Source organism: Salmo salar, chromosome 01 (assembly GCF_965601325.2).
Source record: "Salmo salar chromosome 01, fSalSal1, whole genome shotgun sequence".
Taxonomy (NCBI): domain Eukaryota; kingdom Metazoa; phylum Chordata; class Actinopteri; order Salmoniformes; family Salmonidae; genus Salmo; species Salmo salar.
Window position 1 is genome coordinate 73996685 of NC_138291.1, and position 20816 is coordinate 74017500.

The following is a 20816-nucleotide window of genomic DNA, read 5'->3' on the forward strand; positions in this document are numbered from 1 at the left end:
CTTGTGGGTAAAAACTGTTGAGAAGCCTTTTTGTCCTAGACTTGGCACTCCGGTACCGCTTGCCATGCGGTAGTGGAGAGAACAGTCTTTGACTGTGGTGGCTGGGGTATTTGACAATTTTTAGGGCCTTCCCCTGACACCGCCTGGTATAGAGGTCCTGGATGGCAGGCAGCTTAGCCCCAGTGATGTACTGGGCCATACGCACTACCCTCTGTAGTGCCTTGCGGTCAGAGGCCGAGCAATTGCCGTACCAGGCAGTGATGCAACCAGTCAGGATGCTCTCAATGTTGCAGCTGTAGAACCTTTTGAGGATCTCAGGACCCATGCCAAATCTTTTTAGTTTCCTGAGGGGGAATAGGCTTTGTCGTGCCCTCTTCACGACTGTCTTGGTGTGTTTGGACCATTCTAGTTTGTTGGTGATGTGGACACCAAGGAACTTGAAGCTCTCAACCTGCTCCACTACAGCCCCATCAATGAGAATGGGGGCATGCTCAGTCCTCCTTTTCCTGTAGTCCACAATCATCTCCTTAGTCTTGGTTACGTTGAGGGATAGGTTGTTATTCTGGCACCACACGGCCAGGTCTCTGACCTCCTCCCTATACGCTGTCTCGTTGTTGTCGGTGATCAGGCCTACCACTGTTGTGTCGTCTGCAAACTTATTGATGGTGTTGGAGTCGTGCCTGGCCATGCAGTCGTGGGTGAACAGGGAGTACAGGATGGGACTGAGCACGCACCCCTGGGGGTCTCCAGTGTTGAGGATCAGCATGGCAGATGTGTTGCTAGCTACCCCTACCACCTGGGGGCGGCCCGGCAGGAAGTCCAGGATCCAGTTGCAGAGGGAGGTGTTTAGTCCCAGGATCCTTAGCTTAGTGATGAGCTTTGAGGGTACTATGGTGTTGAATGCTGAGCTGTAGTCAATTAATAGCATTCTCACATAGGTGTTCCTTTTGTCCAGGTGGGAAAGGGCAGTGTGGAGTGCAATAGAGATTCCATCATCTGTGGATTTGTTTGAGCGGTATGCAAATTGGAGTGGGTCAAGGGTTTCTGTGATAATGGTGTTGATGTGAGCCATTTCCAGCCTTTTAAAGCACTTCATGGCTACGGACGTGAGGGCTAAGGGTCTGTGGTCATTTAGGCAGGTCGCCTTCGTGTTCTTGGGCACAGGGACTATGGTGGAAAATTACTTGTGTCATGCACAAAGTAGATGTCCTAACCGACTTGCCAAAACTATAGTTTGTTAAGTGTATGTAAACTTCCGACTTCAACTGGAAGTCAGTGTGTTGCTTCTTTTGCACTTTGTGTGTGTGTGTGTGTGTGTGTGTGTGTGTGTGGGTGTGTGTGTGTGTGTGTGTGTGTGTGTGTGTGTGTGTGTGTGTGTGTGTGTGTGTGTGTGTGTGTGTGTGTGTGTGTCAGATAAGAGGCAGATAGCTGCCCTGGAGCTGTTGGAGTCAGAGAGGGTGTATGTGTCATACCTGTCTCTCCTGCTGAAAGCCAACATCACCTTCAACAGCACAGAGGACCTCCACACCAAAGACAAACGGTACTGTACCACATTTATGTGAGATGCAAAAGTATTCATCCCCTTTGGCGTTTTTCCTATTTTGTTGCATTACAACCTATAATTTAAATGGATTTTTATTTGGCTTTCATGTAATGGACATACACAAAATAGTCCAAATTGGTGAAGTGAAATGAAAAAAATAACAAAAAATTCTAAAATAAATAAATGGGAAAGTGGTGCATGCATATGTATAAATAAGATCTGGTGCAACCAATTACCTTCAGAAGACACATAATTTGTTAGATAAAGTCCACCTGTGTGCAATCTAAGTGTCACATGATGTCAGTATATATACACCTGTTCTGAAAGGCCCCAGAGTCTGCGACACCACTAAACAAGGGGCACCACCAAGCAAGCTGTACTATGAAGACCAAGGAGCTCTCCAAACAGGTCAGGGACAAAGTTGTGAAGAAGTACAGATCAGGGTTGGGTTATAAAAAAGTATCAGAAACTTTGAACATCACATGGAGCACCATTAAATCCATTATTAAAAAATAGAAAGAATATGGCACCACAACAAACCTGCCAAGAGAGGGCTACCCACTAAACCTCATGGAGCAGGCAAGGAGGGCATTAATCAGAGGCAACAAAAAGACCAAAGATAACCCTGAAGGAGCTGCAAAGCTCCACAGCGGAGATTGGAGTATCTGTCCATAGGAGCACTTTAAGCCGTACACTCCACAGACCTGGGCGTTACGGAAGAGTGGCCAGAAAAAAATAAGCAAACATGTTTGGTGTTTGCCAAAAGGCATGTGGGAGACTCCCCAAACATATGGAAGAAGGTACTCTGGTCAGATGAGACTAAAATGTAGCTTTTTGGCCATCAAGGAAAACGCTTTGTCTGTCGCAAACCCAACACCTCTCATCACCCCGAGAACACCATCCCCATAGTGAAGCATGGTGGTGGCAGCATCATGCTGTGGGGATGCTTTTCATTGGCAGGGACTGGGAAACTGGTCAGAATTGAAGGAATAATGGATGGCTCTAAATACAGGGACATTTTTGAGGGATAACTGTTTCCGTCTTCCAGAGATTTGAGACTGGGACAGAGGTTCACCTTCCAGCAGGTCAATTACCCAAAGCATACTGCTAAAGCAACATTCGAGTGGGTTAAGGGGAAACATTTAAATGTCTTAGAATGGCCTAGTCAAAACCCAGACCTCAATCCAATTGAGAATCTGTGGTATGACTTAAAGATTGCTGTACACCAGCGGAACCCATCCAACTTGAAGGAGCTGGAGCAGTTTTGCCCTGAAGAATTGGCAAAAATCCCAGTGACTAGATGTGCCAAGTTAATAGAGACATACCCCAAGAGACTTGCAGCTGTAATTGCTGCAAAAGTTGGCTCTACAAAGTGTTGACTTTTGGGGGGTGAAGTTATGCACGCTGAAAGTTTTCATTTTTTAAAATCGTATTTCTTGTTTGTTTCACAATAAAAAATATTTTGCATCTTCAAAGTGGTAGGCATGTTGTGTAAATCAAATGATAAACCCCCAAGAAACCATTTTAATTCCAGGTTGTAAGGCAACAAAATAGGAAAAATGCCAAGGGGGTGAATAGCTACTGTAGTAGCCACACTGTGACTGAACTGTTTTGTTATAGTTCACAGCAACAGAGCCATATAGGCTTCGTAGGAACCAATTAAATTAGGTTTGTACATTTGTCACAGTGGGTTAGGGTTCAGGGTTAGGGTTTAATAGCGCACTATGACTCATTGAAGCAGATGAAATTTTAACTGTTGTTCTCAACATTGACCTTGGTAGAACCCTTAGGTTCGGTTCATAAACAACGAAAGATAAATTACTGCTGCAAAATATAAAATACTGCTGTGAAACATGCTATTACTATCAGCATGCTATGGCTGTTACTTACATGGCAATTACTATTACTAGCCTACTCCCACTATTATAACAACAACTTTCACTGGTCCATTTACCTCAGTATTCTGTCTGCTAACACCATCATGTTTAAATGCATCTTCCAATTCCATCATTTCAATTCTGTCATCTCCTTTATCTCTGTCTGTAGTTATCTGCATCTGTTTCCCTCTCTCTTTCATCCATCCAGTCTTCATATCTTTTCACATTTCTCCAGTTCTGTTTGAGCCTTCATCAACCACTGTTCTGTACCTTTCTCCTCGCAGTGTAATGTGGTGTGATGTGTTTTATATCTATTTCCTTTGTCTCTCTCCAGGCCATTCCCCAGTTCTCTACGTTTCCTCATCCAGCAACACCTGGAGCTGCTTCACACCCTGCAGGAGAGGGTGCTCAAGCGCCAGTGGCAGGGCATCATGGGAGATGTATTCATGAGGCTCACCAGCAAAGAGGTATTAATTTTTCACATGCACAAATGACCCATGAAGTCATGGAAAGGATCCTTCAAGTGTTTAACCCTGACCAGGTAAACTGACCTAGAGAAACTCAGGGCTCTACACTAGTGATGGTGTCACAGTCTGGCTGCAAACTACAAATACAGTATCCAGTCTATTAGGTGCTTATTGTATTAGGACCAATGTGATTTAAGTGGGTGGGACTGATTGAACGAGGGAAATTAATTGATTGGTGGCGTTAGCAGTTAGGGGCCCCAGAGGAGACTGTCGAGGGGAAAGGCTGTGACTCAGACCTGGCGCTAGGATAAAGTGACTAAGGGGGGGCAGTTGAAATTGGTGAGGCGGCACAATTTTGGGGGGTTCTTGCATTGGAATTATACTGAATTCTGCTTATATCACACTATAACATACTAAACATAAAGTTCAAATGCCAAGACTCCGAGACTATTGATTGAGCGCTTGAGTGGCAGGTTTGGCGCTTAATCTGTAGCCTATCTCCCCTGCACTGTATCAGCACAATGGACAGCGCCTTACACACTAAAGCACGTGTCCAACTCGTTCCACGGAGGGCCGAGCATCTGCGGGTTTTCGCTTCACTCTTGTAATTGATTGATGAATTAAGGTCAATAATTAGTAAGGAACGCCCCTCAACGGTTGTCTAGGTTTAAATTGAAAGGAAAAACTAAACCCCTGCAGACACTCGGCCCTCCGAGGAATGACTTTGACACCACTGCACTCAAGCAAGGACATATTGGTAATGAATATAGGCTACAAGATAGATAGGGTAATTCACCTATTACAAACAGCATATTTGAATGCAGCTGTAGACACGGCTGTCTTACCAAAATAATGAAAACTAAATACTGAAAGTATTGGCCTAGTCATTTATGCATAAAAACTCAAATACTGAATAGCAGTTTGCCTTAGAATACTGACAACTGCGAATGCGAACTGAACAAAACAGTGGTGCCAAGTAGTAGGCCTAGTAAACAAAACATCAGATCGAAAAGGCATGACACAATATATATTTAGGCTAGTTACATTAACAGTAAACAAACATAGTAAACAAAAGGTGAAGGGAGATCCAAATAACCAAAACATAGCCTACAGCCTACTACAGTGAGATGCAGCCTGGCTTGACAAACAAATAGGCCTACAGGCCCGCTTCAAACATGGAAAACCATGTCGCTCTTGAGTACAGCAACACATTGTGATATGGCACAATACACTTCTGTAATTCAAATCTGACCCAAGTAATCAATTAAGCAATGCTAGCCTACCATAAGCATGTTTCCAATACATACAGTTCCATTTACAACCATGAAAACCAATAGGCTACCAAGAAATCCATAATAGAATGTATCTATTCCTATGATGAAACATACCGATATGTAGCAATACCCAGGGGCGTCATTCAGCAGTAACCAAGTATTCCAGACCTCTCAAGGGTGGCAGGTAGCCTAGCGGTCAAGATCCTTGTGCCAGCAACCAAAAGGTCACTGGTTTGAATCCCTGAGCTGGCAGGGTGGAGAAATCTGCAGTTCTGCTACGTGTTTCTATGTTTTGTAGTGAGGAAGAAAAGTGTTTCCAATGACATCATCAACCAATAAGTAGGCAATTGGTAGGCAATAACTGGTTAAAATCACACAATGCACACCAATGATGTCATTGGAAACACTTATCTTCCTCTATATTTTTACTACAAAACACAGAAACACACAATCTTCACATATATTGATGTTGGGGTCATGCTGGAGATGATGAATATGAAGTTGAAATATATATAAAAAAGTCCCTTTAACCCCCAACAACTGCTCCCCTGGCAGCCGATGACGTTTAAGGCAGCCCCCTCACCTCTCTGATTCAGAGGGGTTGGGTTAAATGCAGAAGACACATTTAGGTTGAATGCATTCAGTTGTGCAACTGACTAGGTATCCCCTTTCCCTTTCCTATGAACCAGTTGCTCTTAAATGAATGTTTTTGGACAGAAAGCCTGCGGCTAGGGTAGGATTCTAGGCTAACCTGGGCTGGCTTCTCTGTTCCAAGATCGTCAGGAACAGTCAGAGGTGGAGGGGGCTGTGGAGCCATTATACTGGCGGTGCTTGTGGAAGGGTGGGTAGGCTCTGCAGGCGGAGCTAGCTGATGCTCGGCAGCATCATCGCTGCTGAGCTTGGCGGCGGCCTTGGTGGTTTGATGCTGCTGCTGCTCATTGCTCTCTTTCTCCTTCTCCTTTGTTTGTGTACTTTGGCAAAGCCAATTTCTGATATCCATTGTGGCAGATTAGCTGGTTTGGCTAATAACACTAATACTTTTTAAAGCCTACTAGGTAAGAAGCTAACTAAACTCTGTTGTGGTGGGGCTTGAGGCAGAGATAAGTGAAGCAGCTTCAACTGTAAACTTTACCCCGCCCTTATAAATCAAAATCAAATATTACAGGGGGAGGTATCATGTTTTTCACTTAGCCTACCTCAGATGAGAAGTGTTTTTTCCCGCTTTTTATGGGAACCCAAAGGAGTCATACCTAACTTTACATAGCCCCCCCACCCCCACCCCCCACCCCCCACACACACATTCTGTCCATTGTGCTGAAACAGTGCAGCGGAGATACAGATTTTGTGCCTACCTTCATTTAATAAGTTGTACTTCTTTTGCCATTTTAATGTAGGGACATAAAACTAAAATCCCATCGTGGAACCGTGCCCGCTGTGACACAGTGCATCTCCTCACCAATTACACCATCACATGTGGAGTCCTTAAAATTAATCACAAGATCACATCTGACACTCAGGAGAGAAGTGGGGATTGGGGAGAGAGGATAGATTTTGTCTCTGGCTATGTTCCAGATCATTTCTCTGTCTGTCTACACTGGACTATGACCCTATCTACTGAGTTTCAATGACTGACTCTGTCTGTCTGTCTGTCTGTCTGTCTGTCTGTCTGTCTGTCTGTCTGTCTGTCTGTGTTTCTAATTCTCCATCTTGTCTGTCTTCAACAGAGTGATTTCCTGGACTTCTACGTGTCGTATCTGAAGGAGCTGCCTGAATGTCTGTCTGTGGTCAACATGTTGACCAACACCTCACTAAAAGCAGCCGGCTTGTTTGAGGTAAACAAAGAATTCTGAACAACCAGGCAGTATTGACCGCAATCATGGCCATGGGAAGATGTTTTGGGTTGGGGGTGTTTTAGGTTGGGTTACTCCGCTCATACAGGAGTAATAAAGGCCTAGTACTTTTATTTGTATTTATTTTATATGCAGCACCCTCAGTACACCCCTATGTCCACAATCACTGCATAGAGCTACCCACAGAGAAGTACTCACAGTAGTGCAGTTATCCAGAAATAAATGGGTTATTTCAGAAAATCCTGTTACCATTGAGAATTATCGTTTAGTAAATCTCTTCGACATTTCGATGAACAAAGAGCACATGATAAGCATACCTGAGTTTTTTTTTATGACATCTTATCCCCAGTCTTTATTACTCTGTAAACTTTTCATACAATTGATTTCACATGATTTCTGTGTAGACTTGTGCCAACTGACTGTCTCTTCCCTGATTAACTGTCTGATGTTCCAGGGTGACATCAACGGGGACGAGACAACACACCCCTCTCTCCACACTCTGCTTCTCCAGCCAGTACAAAGGATCCCTGTGTACCTTCAGCTGCTGCAGGTCAGGCTCCATGACACTCACATCTGATACATACAGTACACCACCAACACGACATAGGTATTTAGAAAAGAGAGCCTTCACCATCATAGTATGTTATCTCTAATCAGAGTGGTGGTGACTGTATAAACTGTTCAGGTTAGTGCCAGGTTCACATCCCAGCTAGCACGTTTGATTCGTTGGAAGTTGTGGGAAGGTATGTTTTTTTCATATTGGTTGTGGAACAAAGCTATACGTTTCCTGACCGGTAAAACTGAATGTTTTTTTCAACGCTCTGAGAACAGAAGTGAACATTTTGCTGTTCTGGTAATATAATTTTTTAGGTTGCAGGGAGGTTCTGAGAATGTTTCACTCCGGTTCCCTGAAGGTTTAGGTTTTATTAACACTCTGATAATGGAAATTATAGGTTATCTGAAGGTAATTAAATAACTTAAAACTTTCACTGAATGTATCAATAAGACTTTTAATAACACTGCTAGCTCATTTTGGGTTAACTTTTTTGAATGCCAAGCACAGATACAATAGGATACATGGAAATTAATTTGCTTAGGCATTAATCATGCAAACAGTTATTTTGTTATTGTGACCAGTGGTGGAAAAACTATCCAATTGTTATACTAGAGTAACAATAAAGATACCTGAACAAAAAAATGACTCAAGTAAAATTGAAAGTCACCCAGTAAAATACTACTTGAGTAAAAGTCTAAAAGTATTTGGTTTTACATGTTCTTAAGTATCAAAAGTTAATGTAATTGCTAAAATATACTTAAGTATAGATTTTTTTTACGGATAGCACGGGCATACTCCAACACTCAGGCATAATTTACAAACAAAGAATTTGTGTTTGGTGATTCTGCCAGATCAGAGGCAGTAGGAATGACTAGGGATGTTCTCTTGATAATTGCATGAATTGGACCATTTTCCTGTCTCGCTAAGCATTCAAAATGTAACGAGTACTTTTGGGTGTCAGGGAAAATGTATGGAGTTAAAAGTACATTGTTTTCTTTCGGAATATAGTGAAGTAAAAGTAGTCAAAAATATAAATAGTAAAGTACAGATTCCTCACAAAACTACTTAAGTAGTACTTTAAAGTAGTTTTACACCACTGATTGTGACATGGCATCAGAAAGATTCAAACCTATGATCTTCTGTTCTCTATCCCTGGAATTAGTCCACTGAGCCACCAGGATGGAGCTAGCTGTTTTTTTCCGCATACATAGCTGTTCATTTTAGTCTGTTCAACCAACCAGGAAACAAGCACTCATTAAGATCAGGTTTCACCAATTAGTGGGTGCAGCCAACACACCTGAACACACCTAACAAGATAGAGGATCGAGAGAGTTTTCCTGACCCTGAGAATGAAATGTAAATGTTTTTAAATACAATTCTTAGAATGTTTTCTGAACGTTACTAAAGTTTTCTTCATGGTCTTAGACCAGAATGTACATGTTTTTAAATAACATTCTTAGAACGTTTTCTGAACTTTACAAACGTTTTCTTGTGGTTTTTCTGGAACATTTTCTTCATGTTCTGAGAGTGGAATTTAGAGTTAATTGATGTCAATATGTAGAATATTTTTTTTTTTAACTGTCCCTAAATATTACCAAGAACGGACATAAAAGAGAACCATACATTCTCTGAACGTTCTGAGAACGTTGCTTAAGTTACAGCATTTTTTTTGGAACATTCACAGAATGTAGTAAACATATGACATTAAATAGAACCTAATGGGAACTTGTGTGGAATGTTCTGTGGAAGTACTGAAATTCCTACAGAAGAACATCGTTTTGTTCACGGAACTATTTGAGAACATTACCAATATCAAACCAGTTGGAGTACATTACTAGAACATGACCAGAAATTCAATTAGATGTAACCATGTTTGAACCTTTAGGAAACATTGTGTTAAAGTAATTAAATACCAAGAAAATTATGTTTTTTCCTTAAAAATGTGCTGAGAATGTTCAAAAGCCAAGCAACTATCCTGCACTATTTACAGAAAGTTGTGGGAAGGTTGTATGCAAAATAACCACACTCTCACCAAGCTTTAAGAAACATATGTTTCTCAGAACGTTATGTGCTAGCTGGGATAAGTCAATAGCATCCCTGTGTGGCCTGTTTTGGTTTCAGACCCTGTTGAAGCAGACGGATGCAGAGCACCCTGACTACTACCTGCTGCTGGTGTGTATCCAGCAGGTCAGAGCCTTCACCACCCAGTACGCCCACCTACTGCAGCACAACAAAGAGCTGCTCCTGCACAACCGCAAAGAGCTCAAGAGGTCAGCTTCTGATCCAGGCTCAGATTTGGTGTTTTGGTAAGATTGTGCAGATGGGGGGACAGGATTCAGATGGACTGGTCTGAGGACAATGAACTGTGATGATATGCCTTACAGACATTCTCCTGTGAATATGACCAAATAAAGAAGAACTCTTTGTGAGGCTAATGCCACGTTCACGTGCTACTAGGAAACTCTGAAATGCCCGACTTGCTAACTGGTTGAACGCGGCACAGGTATAACTACAACTACTTAGCAAGTCGAAAATGTCAGTTTCCTAGTTCCAACTATCATGTGAACGAAGCACAAATATAGTTCCTATCTTGTTCTTGTTGCAGGTCAACTATGAAGCAGTTCTTCAAAAATGTGGACTGTGGTAACGTTATGCAAGCCAATGAGATGGGCTCCCCTTACCCCACCAGCAATGCAATACTGTGAGTTATGTTCTGACTACACTCAGCCATTAATATTAGCAGTCAGTCATTAATGCATTTATTGATTAACTAACTCTCTGTCCCGCTGACAGCCTCTCCCTCTCCCCTTACAGAGAGCATGCCAACCAGGTGAAACGCAGTAAGCAGAGGCACCTGGAGCAGATCCAGTCTAGACGCTTCCAGGACTGGGAGAGCGAGGCCCACCACTCCGACTCCCCCATTCCATTTCTCTCCCCTGACACCAACCCTCGCCTCAAACCCCCAGGCCTGCAGAGTATCCCTGAGATGGGGTCATCAGAGCAGCTGCCCGGCAAACGGCTGGCCCCGGGCTCAGCCCTGTCCGATGCCCAAGGTGAGTTCCTTCGCCCTGGGGACCCTCCGGGCTTGGAGGGGCTGTATGAGGATGCGGACTCGTCCCTCCACAACGTGTCGCTGTTCGACCACTACTCCAGTGCTTCGTCCGACTCTAGTGTCGACATTGCCTTTGTGCGCTGCCCTAAGAGCCATCAGGCTGTTCGCGAGGTCTACAACAGCGGGGGCAGCCGGGGGAGCAGGTACAAGCAGCTGCCTGGCCGGGGTTGCGTGTCGCCAGGCGAGGCCCAAATGATGCAAGCACACCACCGCCCCCTGCAGGCCGCTCAGCGTAAGAGCAAGTCCCTGAACGGGTTGCAGCTGGACAGCACTGTGAGTGGGGACAGTGGCCCCGGACATCTGTCTGACCACCTGAGGGGCCACGGGGCCCACCAACACGCCAAGCTGGAGAGGCAGTCCAGTAATAAATATCACCCACGCAGCAGCAAGGGCCAGAGCAGCAACAACAGCCCCATCAGCCCCCCGCAGCACAGAGCAGAGCCAGAGAGACAGATAGCAGCCACTGACAAGGAGCTGCATAACAACAACCACAACAAGGTGGGCATCAGGGAGTGGCTGGATGGAGCCCACAGTTAACAAGCAGTGGGGTTGAGTTTATGAGAAGCCCTAAGACGGTTGTTCATTTTCAGATGGAAAAGGGGTGGGTCAGCCATAGAAATAAATGTGTGAGTACTATGCGCTGCTGGGAGGTGTGTGTGTGTGTGTCAGTTTGGGGGCTATTTGTGACTAGTATGTACTAAGTGTGTGATATTGTTATAGCCCTCTGGGTGTCTTTATAACAAATATTCCTCCTTTACGTAGGACTCTGGGAGCCCACCCTGGGGGGAGGAGCCAAGATGGAAGGCTGAGGCGAATAACCACACCCCATTCAGTGAGAGGAGCCGGAAACAGGAGAAGGGAGGCTTCCGTAGCTCCTTCAAGAAGCTCTTCAAGAAAAAGTAAGATACACTGTATCTGCAGACCAAAATGTCACTTATCAGCAGCACTTTACACCACCATTCATTTGAAGCAGCTTAGAATAAACTATGTTTGTCAAATACATGATGGAATGACTCAAGTTTTTCAGACTATTATAGCGTTGCAGTAACCTCATATATACTGTGTCTTCTAGGTCGGGGGGAGGAGAGAAAGAGAAGACAGACAGCCAGAACTCCAGTGATCACGAGGCAGGCAAGACCCCAAGAGTCGCCCACCTAGGCATCAAACGTGGAACTGCCGTGTGAAAAGTGTGACTAGAGCGTCACCAGCAGAGAAACACATTGCTCTGAGAAAGGCTTCAAATAGGTGCCAGTGAAATTCTAGGGTATATAGACAGTGTACAAAGCATTAGGAACACCTGCTCTTTCCATGACAGACTGTGCAGGTGAAAGCTATGATCCCTTATTGATGTCACTTGATAAATCCTCTTCAATCAGTGTAGATGAAGGGGAGGAGACAGGTTAAATAAGCATTTTTAAGCCTTGAGACAATTGAGACATGGATTGTGTATGTGTGCCATTCAGAGAGTGAATGGGCAAGACAAAAGATTTAAGTGCCTTTAAATGGAGTATGGTAGTAGGTGCCAGGCGCTGAACTGTAGCGCTGCTGGGTTTTTCACACCCAACAGTTTCCCATGTGTATCAAGAATGGTCCACCACCCAAAAGACATCCACTGTGGGAAGCATTGGAGTCAACATGGGCCAGCATCCCTATGGAATGCTTCCAACACCTTGTGGAGTCCATGCCCCGACAAATTAAATCTGTTTTGAGGTCAAAATGGGTGCCCACCAATATGAATGTGTTCCTAATGTTTTGTACACTCAGTGTACAGTGCAATACAATCTATTTATATGTATATAAACCATAAGACATTGACCTACTGTAAAAATGCTGTATAGGTTTATCTTTGAGTTAGTAATAGTTTCCAATTTGAGATCTCTTCAATATCCATGGAGAAAATATATTTTGCATACGGTATACTCATTAACATAAAAGAAATGTGCCATCAAGAAAATCTCTATCCCCAAATCAAAATAGAATGTATAGTGGAATTATTTTAGCAAATTGTGACAATAAAGACAATAAAATTAAACAAAATAAGAAGTCTGTTGTAATCAATATTTGTTATACCACATCACGAATGTCTGAAAAATATCACACAAATTATACTGCTTGCTTAACAGTTCTTCCCTTTGAAAAATGTGCAACTTATCTACAAAGCTAGCAAACTAGACAATGTGAAACTTATTCAACATTTATTTTGCATTTCAATCAATATTTCTCTACGACAAAACAGACACAAGTCTTCAGTTCCTTCTTTTAATGTGTTAACTTGTTACACATTTGAAACAAAATATAGGCAATTATACAGTATGTAAAACCAACAGATTTTTATTTTACACTATATACATATAATGTGCATTGCAATATGAAAATGGTAATGCGGCAGAAAGGAAGTTAGTTTGTTCATAATCATTACACATTTCTACGGTGTAAATTAAAACCAACATGAACCGTGTAGTGTTTTTACTTACTTTTATTTTTTTCTCTACACAACTCGTTTCCTTTTGTTCAACACGAGGTAGAGACGCCGCACTAATTTTGGCCATAAATCGAGAACACATTTTGGCATTACATAAAAAAAATGTAACATTCATATTCTTTTTACATCTTCACTGAGTCCAACAGTAAGGAATGTGTTTTGTCCATTTGACTATAGTGTATATGATCGATATTACCATTGAGAATTACATGATGAAACTGTGGTGATCAAAACAATACCGCTGGAGTCCGTTTAAGTTTGACCTTTGACATTTCTCCCTCCACGGTCTCATAGTATTTCAGTAATGTTCAGTGAGTGTTCCATAATAATTCTACCTATGCTAATGCAACCCCTGTGTCACAGCTTGTGAGAACATATGTATGTATACTTAAAGTTTACACGCACATAGTTACATACGTCACTTTTTGTTTTTCAAATACCTTTTTGTGCAAATTTTAACACCAGTGATTCCACAGTATTAAAAAAAGCATACAACTTAGCTGGGAAGTAAGCCTGCAATTAAAACAGTTTGAAATGTTCATCTCATAGAGTTAGAAATGGAAGCTAAGAATGAAATGGTTGATCTCCCATTAGATATTTCTCAGAACTACAAAGGGAGTTCCCACATTTGGGATGACGATGGGTGCAGAATGACAATACCAGTAAGTGGTACTTCCTTGTTGCTCAGACTTAGCCAAACCTCAGAGGGGTTAAAATCCTGTCCCTCGTCACATGATCAGAGAACAAGAAGTCATTTTTAGTGCTCAAACTGACCCCCTGAACCACCCCTTTAAATCTTTACAGTCTCCATACCGGTACAGAACACCTATCTACATGACCAGTCTTTAGTTTACAACCCCGGAGTAGCCAGGGTCCCTTTCTGCGAAAAAAATACTACATTTATATTTACAATTAAATAGAGGTCAATTAAGCACTTGTGTGGTATGGGCTAAGATGCTAGCAGTGGTGGCAACACTTCATTTTAAAATGAAATCATATAGAAGTCATCCAGTTCTTTGTTACATGCCACAATAAATATAGGTGTTAAAAGGAAGTAAGAGGCAAGTTGGAAGTGGACCCTTGTAGGATCGGTCTCCTGTGAAGCTAAAGCAGTAGTCTGTCTGTAGTGACTTGTGTTCCCAGGATGCTGTGTAGTGTGATCAGTAGCTGTTCTCGTGTCCAGCCAGGATGTAGAGGTTGCTGGCTGCTGTGGGGTTGTCTGTCGGCCTGCTTTCCAGCACCACCACTCTGAAACACAGGTTCAGTTCAGACTCACACTGTGAAAATGTATATGTCCCAGAGGGGACCAGGAGGATTACGAATGTAAGCCTCACAAACAGAAAACGCATTCACACACCAACAGACACCAACAACACAATCCCCCCAACATGCACAATCCCAAATTCTACCAATAGACTACTCAAGCACCATAGGTAAATTCCATCATGTTAAGGTCAAAGTGCTGTAACAGAGTAAGCTTGCCAAGCATCCATTCCAACTATGAATAAGAAACCCTGACAGTTCCATGCACTGGCCACCAGACTACCCTTTCCTCAATCAGAGGTTTACTCCCAGTAGGTGGTGTTACCAGAATAATCCAGCAGGGGGAAATATTGAGGGAGATGTGTTAAAGTAACTGTCCAGTGAAAATCTAACTTTAAAAAAAAGTTAATTTTCTGTTAACTCATACCCAAACAATGTTGTTGAACCATCCTGTTCTCATTTGTTGCCAAAGCATAACTTGGAGAGAGAAACACCTACAATGCAGGTCAAATGCTTGTTATTTCCTCATAGAGGATGAGCTGGCCAATCTGTGGTATACTTGCATTCATATTTTTAACGACTGGTACACCCCCACATTATTTTGTTGTTGGGGTACACCCACACCATTCCAACACAGAAAAGCTGCTTTTTAACGTACTTCATTAAAACATTTTGGAAGGACTATTTCACTCATATTGTAATGAATTATAGGTAATACATTCTGGAAACAGTGGACAGTTACTTTAAAGTGTGTTAAAAACAAAAAGATGTCATCCCAAACTCCAAACCAATGGGTTCAGACAAAATTGGAGCATTAGAGTCCCAGTACACCCCCCCCCCCCACACACACACACACACACACACACAGATGGGATGAAATCCAGGGTCCCCACAGGGGACATCCATGGATCAGAAAGCTTGTAGGCTAGGTGAGGCCTGGAGTGACCCGGGGAGCAGTGAGTATACCTGGGCAGATTGACGGCTCCCTCCTGCCCTGAACTGTCGTGCTGAGAGTTTCTTCATTCACAAAATCAAACAAGCCATTAAGGAGACAAGCATGCATAAAACCAACAACTAACACCAGAGAATTCAGGCGATCAGGATTCTATACTACTGCAGTAGATGGTTAGAAAACAAACTGGGCCTCACGACGACACCCATGTTAATATCATTGCCAGTGTAAAAACGAGTGGGAGTGTGTGTAAGTCTATCTTGAGACAGGTGTGTCAGATAAGGTGACCTTGAGCATCATGGACCCCCTTTACTCACCTGTCAGATCCAAGCAGGCTGAAGATCCGCGTGTTATCAGAGATCTCCTGGGTGATCTGGGGTGGAGACGGATCATATTCAAACACATACAACAGAATTAAATCGTTTCAAGTTCTAAACAGAACCAGGACTGAACATTGGTTTTTATATTAAACAGACAACTAACAACGCCCTCGGCTTACCTCATTGGTCTTGAAACTCCGCCCTTGCATGCCATGCCTCCAAAACGCCAGAACACTATCTTGGAGACACACTGCAAAGACATGTGGGTGTTACACTGAACCATAAAGACATGTGGGTGTTACACTGAACCATAAAGACATGTGGGTGTTACACTGAACCATAAAGACATGTGGGTGTTACACTGAACCATAAAGACATGTGGGTGTTACACTGAACCATAAAGACATGTGGGTGTTACACTGAACCATAAAGACATGTGGGTGTTACACTGAACCATAAAGACATGTGGGTGTTACACTGAACCATAAAGACATGTGGGTGTTACACTGAACCATAAAGACATGTGGGTGTTACACTGAACCATAAAAAGCACAAATAGGAGGTGAGATAAATGCTTCACGGGAAAAACGTTCTCAGGATATTGAATTATCTTTCTGCATAGAGCTCTATACACAGATGGAAATATCCAACTTTAGCACAACAGAACCCCGTCTTTGAAATAAATAAATAATAATCATTTAAAAATGATATTTAAAAAAATAACCCTATCTTTGGTTTCTTTGGGCTGGGTGAATGACGTGGTTATGGAAACGTACCTATCGCCTCGATCTGGAAGTTAAACGTCAGCTCAGCAGACAACTTCCTGCTTGACTTCAACCTTCCTTGTAGGTTCACTATCTTTATACACCCTGATCACAGAAAAGAGTTCATCCATAATGGTTGCAGTAACATATTCATAAGTTGGAATTTCTCCTTTGAGTGAGATGAAAATAATTATTTGGGTTAGTTTAGCGGATAGGAGGGAGTAAAACGTACTGTCCAGACAAACTAAGATGGTGTCCCTCTCCAACTGGGTGACGTGGATGACACAAGTCTGGGGCGTATCTGAGTGGACAGAAAAACATCTCATCATCAAGAACAATCAATGTCCAAATGAAGATAATCCTCATCATCATCATCATCATGGTTGCGACCACGTGCCACTGACCGGCCTCTGTGAACCAGGAGGAGGTTGAGTTGGGGTTGACCGTGCCGAAGCGCACCACTTGGCTGAGCTCCATGCCCTTGCTGACGGCCACACAGATGAGCGGGTACTGCTGATCCGGCACCACCAGCATCTCAAACACCTCCAGAGGACAGGGCAGAGGGAAGTCGATGTTCTACAGGACAGACCAGAGATAGATAGATGAAGCATCCTGTTAGACAAGAAATCACCCATTATCCTGTACTGACAGGAATCATTTGAACTCAGTTCGAGAGACAAGCAACGTTAGCATGCTATTTTAGCTAATCGAATGAGCTTTCCATAACAGGACTGTGTTAAGTTTATCCAAACATGAACGGTCCCATTCTAACCCTTTAAATGGTCAGTCCGGCCCAGAATGACCTGAACCGAACGCTGATTTACCTTGATGAGCATAAACTTCTGCATGGGCTCCACCCACTCCAGCAGAACCACACTGGACTGGAACGCTCCACACAGGTACTTGTGACCCGTGTAGGGATTCCTCACTGCACACAAACACACACATTCAAGGTCTCTCACAAATCTCTCTCTGAGCTATACTCTATCAAAAATGATGTCTGGTGCATTTTTTCAGAACGATCCTCAACTTCGCTTATTCAGTTGTACCGTAAGTCAACAACAACGCCATGCAGCAGTTGATAATACATTTAGCAGACGCTATCATCCAAAGTGTGCACACATTTTCATATGGGTGAACCACGCTCATAAGCACTTACCCACGCAGCACTTTTGGCACCCTTTTGTGTCTGGAATCTTATTGGATATGGCAAACTTCCTATGAGGATCATAAGGAACAAGAAATCCGTTTTCTATGCATCATCTAAAAAAAAAAATAAGTTCAAACCCAAATGAATAAAGAGGCCTTAGATATCATACCTTGGAATCATTTTGTCCGGGAGTTTGTGTGTGGGAATGGCCATGGGTAACTTCTGCATTTGCCGGGCATGCTCAAATAGACCAGCTAAGTTATGAGAGTAGAGCTGGGAGGCTTTTCCTGAAAGTAATAACAAAAGCATATTTTCAGCTAGACTTCTAGACCTTTAAAGGGCAATTTATGACACAGTAAAGAAAAAGAGAATAGGTCTGCCTTCAAAACACACTTCACATGGTAAGATTATATCTTCAGAAGAGCCAGACATGTTTTAAACAAAGAAATTCCTGCCTCCAAATTTTCCAAAGTCAAGGTTTTAAAGGAAAGTGCCTCTCTTCAACGTTAACCTTTTTTTGGCAGAGAAACGTCAAACACAGCAAAACCATTACTAGATACAGAACAAACAACAAGCAAAACACAACACAGGTCAAAGATAGTCTTACCAGATATAGAGAGCAGGCAGTTGTTCATAACATAAAGCCAAGTGCACCGGCGGGGAAAGAGCTGGGGACAGACGGGGATGGAGAGAGCCAATGAAGAGTTGATAACCACATTCACAATCCTCCATTGAAGAAAAAATACATGAAACTTCAAGCAGAACAAACCTGCTCCATGGACGTCTCGTGTAGTTCGTTCAGGTTTAAAGTGTAGATTCCCTCCTCGGCACCAAATATCAGATATTGGTCTGAAATGACGACGAAACAAAGAGCCTTTTAGTCATGCTCATCCAAATAATCGTCTTGGCAACGATTCCTGTAATAAGTCATGACAATAACTTTCCCCAGTTTCCTACCTCTGGTGTCTGGGTTGATCCAGGACGTGGCACAGTGGATTTTCAACGGGCAGCCGTTGAACACCTTGGAGAAACAGGCCCCCATCTGAGCAGCAAGGAGAATGGAGGTTGGAAAATTGGAGGGAAGCCAAACATGACATTTTTTTCTTCAAAGCTCTCGTCTTGAAAGCTTTATTTTAGGGGGCATTTGACGTTGATTCATAAGATCATGGTGTGTCTGTAGAGAAGGCATCATACTCACATGGACCTTGGGTGTGGGTGGGAGGCCATTACTGATAGGCTTCTGAAAAAAGTGGGAGACGCATAAAGAGCGAGACAGATAAGGTCGATGATCACTGGACCACATTCGTTTTAGACGAATGGTCGCTGATGAACGGCTTTAACAATAATCAGTGTGGCGATGCCCTAGTGTGAAAGGAAAGGGAATGTATTGAAACGTCACTGTTAATAAGGTGAGTGTGTGGGATCAGGTGGCATTACCGTAATGTCCTTCTTGTCTTTCCGTATGGGGACACTAGGGGGCATGGTGGACTGCCTCTCTGTAGCGCTGTCCTTCTCTCCATTCTGGTGAGAGTTCAACCCATTACCTGCAGCGGGAAACATCTTTATTACACACATCTCGGTGTGTGTGTGCGTGCGTGCGTGCGTGCGTGCGTGCGTGTGTGTGTGCGTGCGAGTTCTACACATGCTGTATATGCTGGAATCTAATCACTGCTAATCAATAATGGAATATGTTTTGATGGGATTACAACAGTAATCAAACTAAGTGATTTGACCGTGCTAACACACTGAACAGAGAATGCATTCCCAACGCTTGATTACATTCAGAGAGTTGGATTACATTTTGATTCCTTCACTGAGAACATGATGCCAATGATGGGAGGAGGAGGCAGGATTTTGGTGACAGACAGGGTCACATGACTGCAGGAACAACACTATGTAGATCTACAGACAGACAGACAGACAGACAGAAGAAAGGAGGAAGGATGGGGAGAGGGCGCGAGACTATACGGACGCTGATTGATGGGAATAACAACCAATCAGGGAAGGGCGATAGGCTATGGGGCTACCAATTGGCCGGCCTTACTCTCATCCACCTCCTCCAACACATCCAACACCTCTTCCAACTCCTCTTCTGTGTGCGGGGCGTGAAGCCACTCCCAGAAATGCCTAAAGCTCCCATCATCATTCCCCTCGGGCTCTGAGCCAGCCTGGCTCTGTGTGCTCTCGTTACCTAGGCTACTGCGTCTGTGGGGGGGCAGGCGTGGGGGTGGAGGGCGTGGGGGTACGTTTGAGGAGGTGGTTCGGGCAGGGCTCTCGGGTACGGGGCAGCGCTTGATGGTCCCCCCTCCATCATCCTCTCCCTGGGACGGGCTCTCCTGGGGCAGACAGATGGACTTGGGCTGGAGGGAGAGAATGAGAGACAAGACAGAGAGAGAGACACACAGAGAGAGAGAGAGAGACACAGAGAGACACAGAGAGAGAGAGAGAGAGAGAGAGAGAGAGAGAGAGAGAGAGAGAGAGAGAGAGAGAGAGAGAGACAGAGAGAGAGAGAGAGAGAGAGAGAGAGACAGAGAGAGACAGAGAGAGAGAGAGACACAGAGAGAGAGAGTGAGAGAGAGAGACAGAGAGAGAGAGTGAGAGAGAGAGAGAGACACAGAGAGAGAGAGTGAGAGAGAGAGAGAGAGAGAGAGAGCGAGACACAGAGACAGAGAGAGAGCGAGACACAGAGACAGAGAGAGTGAGAGCGAGACACAGAGAGAGTGAGAGAGAGAGCGAGACACAGAGACAGAGAGAGTGAGAGAGAGAGCGAGACACAGAGACAGAGACAGAGCGAGACAGAGACAGAGAGCGAGACAGAGACAGAGAGAGAGAGAGAGAGCGAGACAGAGACAGAGAGCGAGACAGAGAGAGAGAGAGAGAGAGCGAGACACAGAGAGACGCAGAGAGACAGAGAGAGACAGAGAGAGACACAGAGAGAGAGAGACAGAGACAGAGAGAGAGACAGAGACAGAGAGAGAGACACAGAGAGACACAGAGAGAGAGAGCGAGACACAGAGAGACACAGAGAGAGCGAGACACAGAGACAGAGAGAGAGAGACACACGCAGAGACACAGAGAGAGACGCACGCAGAGCGAGACACAGAGACACAGAGACAGAGAGAGACACAGAGACAGAGAGAGAGAGAGAGCGAGACACAGAGACAGAGAGAGAGAGAGAGACACAGACAGAGAGCGAGACGCAGACA

General features: G+C 43.8%; 2 protein-coding genes across 20 annotated transcripts in view; one reads left to right on the plus strand and one right to left on the minus strand.

The window, feature by feature from the left end:
• The first annotated feature begins 218 nt into the window (after positions 1-218).
• LOC106608220 (rho guanine nucleotide exchange factor 33) lies at positions 219-12722 on the plus strand. 5 transcript variants are annotated; one of them, XM_014206077.3, is made up of 9 exons: positions 219-1540; positions 3755-3887; positions 6886-6993; positions 7466-7561; positions 9689-9873; positions 10173-10268; positions 10361-11177; positions 11442-11578; positions 11752-12722. In XM_014206077.3, the coding sequence occupies exons 2-9, from the start codon at positions 3852-3854 to the stop codon at positions 11861-11863; spliced, it is 1587 nt and encodes a 528-aa protein (XP_014061552.2). In that variant the 5' UTR covers positions 219-1540; positions 3755-3851; the 3' UTR covers positions 11864-12722. The 5 variants fall into 5 exon arrangements, with proteins under 5 accessions (XP_014061552.2, XP_014061544.2, XP_014061537.2 ...); XM_014206069.3 differs by having other exon boundaries at positions 9689-9837; XM_014206062.3 differs by having other exon boundaries at positions 220-1540; positions 10382-11177.
• Positions 12723-12924: 202 nt separating this feature from the next.
• Positions 12925-20816, minus strand: part of LOC106608247 (mitogen-activated protein kinase kinase kinase kinase 3) — a 64001-nt gene continuing 56109 nt past the window's right edge. For 12 of the 15 annotated variants that reach the window (XM_082976552.1, XM_082976545.1, XM_082976534.1 and 9 more), the window contains 16 exons: positions 19802-19970; positions 19048-19154; positions 18809-18850; positions 18568-18652; positions 18380-18459; positions 18218-18278; positions 17780-17897; positions 17620-17678; positions 17285-17388; positions 16865-17036; positions 16693-16761; positions 16473-16565; positions 15876-15946; positions 15694-15749; positions 15391-15441; positions 12925-14409 (listed from right to left, as the gene is read on the minus strand). In XM_082976552.1, the coding sequence (XP_082832678.1) occupies positions 14322-14409; positions 15391-15441; positions 15694-15749; positions 15876-15946; positions 16473-16565; positions 16693-16761; positions 16865-17036; positions 17285-17388; positions 17620-17678; positions 17780-17897; positions 18218-18278; positions 18380-18459; positions 18568-18652; positions 18809-18850; positions 19048-19154; positions 19802-19970 (1425 nt within the window). In that variant the 3' untranslated portion in view covers positions 12925-14321. The remainder of the gene's footprint in view (positions 14410-15390; positions 15442-15693; positions 15750-15875; positions 15947-16472; positions 16566-16692; positions 16762-16864; positions 17037-17284; positions 17389-17619; positions 17679-17779; positions 17898-18217; positions 18279-18379; positions 18460-18567; positions 18653-18808; positions 18851-19047; positions 19155-19801; positions 19971-20816) is intronic. The other 3 variants (XM_014206202.3, XM_014206195.3, XM_014206119.3) reach the window with 1 other exon arrangement.

Bases quoted from the DNA above. Each gene is read 5' to 3' on its own strand.
- LOC106608220 (XM_014206077.3), top strand. From the start codon at position 3,852: ATGGGAGATGTATTCATGAGGCTCACCAGCAAAGAG. The intron at 10,269-10,360 runs GTGAGTTATGTT...TCCCGCTGACAG, and splicing joins CCCACCAGCAATGCAATACT to CCTCTCCCTCTCCCCTTACA. The intron at 11,178-11,441 runs GTGGGCATCAGG...TCCTTTACGTAG, and splicing joins ATAACAACAACCACAACAAG to GACTCTGGGAGCCCACCCTG.